Raw genomic sequence first — 7,566 nt, forward strand, 5'->3', positions numbered from 1 at the left:
GGATGAGGGACTTCAGTTATGTGGAGAGACTGGAGAAGCTGGGATTGTTCGCCTTGGAGCAGAGAAGGTTAAGGGGAAATTTAATAGAGGTGTTCAAAATCATGATGGGTTTTGATAGAGTAAATAAGGAGAAACTGTTTCCATTGGCAGAAGGGTCAGTAACCAGAGGACACGGATTTAAGGTAATTGGCAAAAGAACCAGAGGGGAGATGAGAATTTTTTTTATGCAGCGAGTTGTTATAATCTGGAATGCGCTGCCTGAAAGGGCGGTGGAAGCAGATTCAATAATAACTTTCAAAAGGGAATTGGATAAATACTTGAAGGGCAAAAATTGCAGGGCTCTGGGGAAAGAGCAGGAGGGAGTGGGACGAATTGATGAGCTCTTTCAAAGAGCCGGCACAGACACGATGGGCCGAATGGCCTCTTTCTGTGCTGGGATTCTATGATGATCTTTCATGTGCTGTGCTTTCTTTTCCCAGTATTCCCCCAGTATGACGATGAGTGTGTGATCGAACCCTCCAACCCCCTCCCCTCCGATCCTCAGCCCCCAACCCCGCCGGAGATGAGAAGAAAGTATTCACGTGGGATAGCCAATCGCATTTGAAATAAATAATATTTAATGGACAATTCCCCGATGAGCAGTGTCTGCAGTCTCGCCGGAGTAAATCCTCGGGAGTTCCGTCGGATGAACTGCTCGTGAAAGCCTGAAGCCTACTGGAGAAAATGAAGATGTTGCATTTACGGATGGGGAGGGGGTGGGGGGAGGCGGGAGGGTGGGGGGAGAGGATAAGAGAGTGAGGTCGGGGGGGCTGCAGGGCGATCAAAGACATTTTACTGTTTTAAGACATGTTTTTGTATAAAAAATATTGTCCAATCAGACGACCAAGATACAAAAAAGGCCTCAATCGTGGAGCAGGCCCGAACCAGCGCCCAGGGCGAGTATTTCAGTTGTGTAGTGCTGCGTTTCCCAAACTACAGTGTCCTTTCGTTAACTCGCTGGTTCCGATTAACCACTGGCGACCTGGTTACCTTTTGAAAGGAGGCGAAGGGGGAGGTGTGACAGGGGTGTCTCGTGTTTCACACGTAACATCTGATGAACTGGGAGTGTCTCCAGTCTGGTGATGACCGTGGGACCTGATGCCTGTATTGTGGCACTGTTGGAGGGTCCCAACCGAGAGCTCGTCCCTCAGCCGGTGCTGGCCTCTTGGTAGCCCACCCATCGAAGCCGGCACTCTTACCGGGAGGACTAAGGGCATTGCTTTTTTTTGTTGTGTTGGGCGGTGTTGTGGTTCCCATGTTTTCCAGTTTATATGAGCAGGTAACGTGTACAAAAGAGAAGAAACCTGCCATCTCTCTCTCTTCACCCCTCTCCCTCCGTCATATAATGGATCGGAATGGACATGCAGGGGCCTGTTAGCGAAGAATGGTTTTCTTAGAGAATTCGAAGATAAGTTTCTCAGGAGGAAAAGCGGTGACAGCGAGCCAGCCCAATACCGAGGTTGCTGCTCCCCCACGGACCAGCCAAGGTATTGGAATCTTCCGCTGTCTGTTGGCAGAGGCTCCTCTTGTATTCTTTAGCCTTCTCGGTTGGTCCAGCAAGCCCTTCCGGTTCAGCTGCTGGTTATCTCCAGAGAACCCTACCTGAGGTTTCCTCTCCAATTCTTTTTGCCACTGCCCTCCCCCTCCCTCCCACCTCTGATTGAAAGATCTCAACTCTCTTTCATGAAATGAAGATAGTGTCAGGATCAGCACAGGCACAGTGGGCCGAATGGTCTATCTTTCTATGATTCTAGGATCTCACTCCAACTTCACCTCAAACCACAAGTTTCCTGTAAATTTAATCTGATTCCTCCTATGTGAGTTTCAATGTTTGAGATAGAAGATTCAAAGCTCTAAGTGTAGGTTGGTCATGGATTCATGTCTTCAGAATGCTGAGGACATGTCTTGTACCTGATCTTCTCTGAAAGAGGGACCTTCATGGCTAACCCCCTGCTGGTGGGCTGGTTGGTGAATGCATCGTCACACAAGACGAAGAGGGTCCCAGGTACATTCCCTGTTCTGTGCTGAGATCAGCTATCTGAACATAGTCCGAGGATGGGTCCTGAGACCTTTCTGGTCAAAACCACACAGAGAACCGATGAACTGGGTTATCGGGGCAGCTTTGTGTGTGAGAGGAATGTGAATTGATGAGGCGCAGTCCATCTCTTCAGATTACCAGAGCAGGAACCTGCTTTCTACCAGCCCTGATGCAGATGAAAGCTAATCGGTGTTTTGGTCGGGAGGATTTTTTTGTGGGGAGTGGGGGCGAGAGACTCCAAGGTTTCCTTGTAAATATTGTAATCACTTTTGGTCACGGCTTCTTTTAAAGATTCTGGTGTTTAGTCGGTACCAGGAGCCTGTTCCATGGGACGGGAGATCAGCCCTGCATTTCCTCGGCCTCACTGTGACACCAGTGGGCTGCTGAGGTGCCTGGTTTCAAGGAAAGTGTTGTGCTTCACAAAGGGTGGAGTCACTGTTAATTGGGTGAATGTGGCAGCTATCTTGCGCATGACTAGATCTTACAAACAGCAATGAGATGATTCAGTTAATCTGCTGGAGTTCGTTGGTTGATAATGTTGGCCAGGGCACCGGGAGAACTTGCTTCTCTTCCAATGGTCCCATGCCATCTTTACCATCCACCGCAGACACCAGGAGAGACAAATGGGGCCCCGTCTAACATCTCATCCAAAGCACTGATGGATACGCATCTGAGCATGTCCATCACAGGGAGAAACTTGGCCATTTTAGCCTTGGAAGGAGATGACTCTGAGGAGCTTATAGTTATACAAGAAAGTAAATGGTAGGGAAAAGGTAAATTCAGACCACACTGCGAACTGAAAAGGTTAATTTAGGACCAATCACATGGAATGGACTCTGGGGAGGGGAGTTGGGGAAAACCCTTGGAACAATTTAAGAAACAGTTGGTTGAAGTGACCTGGTTGGGGGGACGGGACCAGACGGGACTGTAGGGTCTTTCTGGTTGGATGGGCCGAATGGCCTCCCTTGTCCAGGTAGAAAAACTGTCGGATTTCCCAAAGCAGGTAGAATTTTCCGCTTCAAATACTCCATGTAACAGACACTTCCGCTTTCCCTCCAAGTAATCGCCCATTCCCCTTGGGGCTGATTTTGTGTCTGACAGAAGTTAACTCTTTCTCTGACCCCCTTGCTCTCGCTCGCCAGTCGCTCCTGATCCAATTCTTGTGAATAAACTTTTAGAAAATTCATTAATGTTGTTCACTAATGGGGGGTGAACTTATCACCCATTGTGGGTACTGAGCCAAACACATCGGGATCGGCCCCATGTCTGTGGATCATCAGTTCCTTGATCTCCACCCTCAGTGCTGTCATCCAATCTTGGAAATAGTTCTCTCTCTCTCTTTTCTCTCTGTCTCTTCTTTCTCTCTTTCCCTGTCTCTCCTGCATGCATATGCTTTCCACCTCATGCACACACTCATACATTCTCTCAAGTGCTTTCACACACACTCTTGCACACTTTCTTTCACTTTCATGCTTTCATAATTTCACACTTTCTCACACATTTTTACTTATGCTTTTTCTCTTGCTTTCTCCCTTGCTCTTTTCCATACTCTCTCTCGTTCTCCCTCACACTCTCTCCATGGCCGTGGTGCCTCTTTCTCCTACTGGAAGATGGGCAGACACAGTGCCCACTAAGTGCTGAAGTTCAAGTCCTGCTCCAGCTTCAAACTTTCCCTCAGTAGAAATAATGCCACCTTGTGTCCGTTTCATTGTCCATTGCCCAGGTTCTGACACTAACCTTTGAGCCGTGTGTATTACTGAGGGAGGAGAGGGGAATGACAGAGATTCCATTCTCGGAATGGGCTGCGACAGATTTTCCCACCACCCAGACCGGGTATTGCTAATGGTATTGATACCTGTCATGTGGGACTCTGTCCTGTCTAGCCTGCCCTCCGGACCAGATGAGATTACTTGGAGGGACTGGGAGTGAGGAGGGGAGGTGCTGGAGCATTTCAGTATGGCATTGGGGGATAAAGTCACGGTGCTGAGGGAGCATTGCACTGAAAATCCACCATAATGCCCCAGTGTGTCAAGAAATGGAGGGTGGGTCCAGCAGGTGAACAGATCGCCCCATTTGGATACTGAGCAGCACAGACCAGGGAGCTGCCATGGTTTTATTGCCAGACAGAGAGTGGGGGGTTGCTTCAATTGACCTCATCACCCCAAGGGTGGGGGGGTTTAAAACCAGCCAGCGTTCTCCCCCCTGCCCTGATCGGTGTCCAGTGGCCCCTGCTGGAAACCTGGTGCGCGTAGACAGGCTGTGATATTCTCCACGATGACCTATAGCATCATTCTGGGCTCAATGTGAAGAATAGGGGAAGCACCTGTGGGCAGGTTCCCCTTGATCCTGTACCCCAGCCAGAGTCAGCAACTATGGGGGGGGGGGCGGAGGGAGAGAGAATATAGGGGTGCAAGTCAGACCTGATCACCTTTTAAAATGAGTTTGGGTCTTCGTTATATAAAATACAAAGTTCACCACTTGATAACAAGAAGGACCTCAGTCGCTCTCTGACCCTCTTTTTTTTAAATATATTTTTTTAATATCTATCTGTTACGACCCTGTACAGCCCCATATTCCCGCTGTCTGCCAATTGCGTTTGATGTATAATTGCGTTAAATCCTCGCGTTACGTCCTGACAGTATTGAACACAAAGTTGGCTCCTGCCTGAGGCAGTTTTGCTGCTCCCAATCCCATGGGCCCTGCGTTCGCTGTAGTCGTTCTGTGTAGTATATATATTATGTCATCTGTATGTTCTTTATATATTGTAAAGATTCTTTAGATGGTCAGTTGCATATTAAACTGCATCAATAAATGTCATGGATCCTTTTCTTATTTCATGTCTCTCTGTCTTAAAATTCTTTCAGCAAGCAAATAGGTTGTTCGGCCCATCCAGATTGCGCTAGTGTTTCTCTAGACTAGCCCCCTACGCCTAATGATCCCACTCTCCTCCACACACCCTTCAATACCCCACCCAGTCTAATCCCACTCTCCCGCTCACTCCCCACACCCTTCAATACCCCACCCAGTCTAATCCCACTCTCCCGCTCACTCCCCACACCCTTCAATACCCCACCCAGTCTAATCCCACTCTCCCGCTCACTCCCCACACCCTTCAATATCTCACCCAGTCTAATCCCACTCTCCCACTCACTCCCCACACCCTTCAATATCCCACCCAGTCTAATCCCACTCTCCCGCTCATTCCCCATACCCTTCAATATCCCACCCGGTCTAATCCCACTCTTTTGCTCACTCCCCATACCCTTCAATATCCGACCCAGTCTAATCCCACTCTCCCGCTCACTCCCCATACCCTTCAATATCCGACCCAGTCTAATCCCACTCTCCCGCTCACTCCCCATACCCTTCAATATCCCACCCGGTCTAATCCCACTCTCCCCCCACACCCTTCAATATCCCACTCAGTCTAATCCCACTCTCCCGCTCATTCCCCATACCCTTCAATATCCCACCCGGTCTAATCCCACTCTTTTGCTCACTCCCCATACCCTTCAATATCCCACTCAGTCTAATCCCACTCTCCCGCTCATTCCCCATACCCTTCAATATCCCACCCAGTCTAATCCCACTCTTTTGCTCACTCCCCATACCCTTCAATATCCCACTCAGTCTAATCCCACTCTCCCGCTCATTCCCCATACCCTTCAATATCCCACCCGGTCTAATCCCACTCTTTTGCTCACTCCCCATACCCTTCAATATCCCACCCAGTCTAATCCCACTCTCCCGCTCATTCCCCATACCCTTCAATATCCCACCCGGTCTAATCCCACTCTTTTGCTTATTCCCCATACCCTTCAATATCCCACCCAGTCTAATCCCACTCTCCCGCTCACTCCCCATACCCTTCAATATCCCACCCAGTCTAATCCCACTCTCCCGCTCACTCCCCATACCCTTCAATATCCCACCCAGTCTAAACCCGCTCTCCCGCTCACTCCCCATACCCTTCAATATCCCACCCAGTCTAATCCCACTCTCTTGCTCACTCCCCATACCATTTAATAATCCTCTTTTTCAGCAACTCTATAATTCCCTTTTAGTATTTATTGATTCTGCTTCAACAAGTTTGCGGCAGAGAATTTCACATTTTCCCCACCCTCTGTATAAAGAATCTTTTTTAAAAAAAAACCCTTAAATTTAATCACAAACAGAATTCGTGCCCGTTAATTACTGTCTCAGATCCATCAGCTTCTCATTAAAGGCAAACAGAAAATTGCTCAGCAACAAGTTCCCTTATCACCCTTCATAACCTAGAACGGCTGTATCAGTCACCCCTTGACCTTCTCAGTTTGTGTCAAACAAGCCCTAACTTCTCAAGTCTCCGCATAACTACAATTGCTCATCCCGGGCATCATCCCGGAGAATCACTGCATCTTTCCCATTGATTTTGTTCCCTTCCTATATAGGGGACACCTATCTGTGGCCTGAGGTCTTATTTAGGTTTTACCGTTACACGTTTCTGTTGTCTCAAGTACCTCTCTAAAGATTGTGACGAATGAATCCAAACACTAAACAGGATCTAAATTCATTTATTGGTTTGTAGGCACTGTGAGATAGAGCTGTACATGTCTGCTTCCAGCAGTGCATGCAGGGTTAAAATGGAACGATTCATGCTGGTCTGGCACTGTACGGCTCATAGGAACAGGAGGAGGCCATTCAGCCCCTCGAGCCTGTTCTGCCATTCAATTAGATCATGGCTGATCTGTATTTTAACTCCATCTACCCGCCTTGGTTCCATATCACTTAATACCCTCGTCTAACAAAAATCTATCAATCTGTTTTAAAATTTTCAACTGACCCCCAGCCTCAACAGCTTTCTGGGGGAGAGAGTTCCAGATTTCCACTCCTCTTTGTGTGAAGAAGTGCTTTCTGACATCACCCTGAGCCTAGCTCTAATTTTAAGGTCACGTCACCTTGTTCTGGACTCCCCACCAGAGGAAATAGGGTAGATAGAGAGAAACTATCAAATACTTTAACCATCTTAAACATTTCTATTAGATCAACCTTTCATTTTACGTATTCAAGTGTAAACAAGCCTAGTCGATGCAACCTGTTCTCAATTTAACTCTTTTAGCCCCAGTATCATTCTGGTGAATCTGCGCTGCCCCCCCTCCAAGGCCAATCTATCCTTCCTGGGGTGCAGTGTCCAGAACTGAACACAGTTCTCCAGATGGGGTCTAACCAGAGCTTTGTACAACTGAAGCATAACTTCCTCCCCTTTCTATTCCAGCCCTCTTGAGATAAAGGCCAACATTCCATTAACCTTTTAAATTATTTTTGTACCTGCCCACTAGTTTTTAGTGATTTCTGTTCTTGGACCCCTAAATCTCTCTGCTCATCCACAGTTCCCACCTTCTCGCCATTTAGAAAATACCCTGATCTATCTTTCTTAGGTCCAGAATAGATGATCTCACACTTTGCCACATTGAACTCCATCTGCCAGTTTTTCCAACTCTTTTAATCTC

At 47.8% G+C, this 7,566-nt stretch overlaps 1 protein-coding gene across 2 annotated transcripts in view; it reads left to right on the forward strand.

Moving 5' to 3' along the window:
• The window catches only part of ssbp4 (single stranded DNA binding protein 4), an 84,094-nt gene extending 79,185 nt beyond the window's left edge, over positions 1 to 4,909 (forward strand). For both annotated transcript variants that reach the window (XM_067968574.1, XM_067968575.1), the window contains one exon: positions 480 to 4,909. In XM_067968574.1, the coding sequence (XP_067824675.1) occupies positions 480 to 509 (30 nt within the window). In that variant the 3' untranslated portion in view covers positions 510 to 4,909. The remainder of the gene's footprint in view (positions 1 to 479) is intronic.
• The last annotated feature ends 2,657 nt before the right edge of the window (positions 4,910 to 7,566 follow it).

The sequence above is a fragment of the Heptranchias perlo genome, chromosome 29 (genome assembly GCF_035084215.1).
Source record: "Heptranchias perlo isolate sHepPer1 chromosome 29, sHepPer1.hap1, whole genome shotgun sequence".
In the NCBI taxonomy this organism is placed as follows: Eukaryota; Metazoa; Chordata; class Chondrichthyes; order Hexanchiformes; family Hexanchidae; genus Heptranchias; species Heptranchias perlo.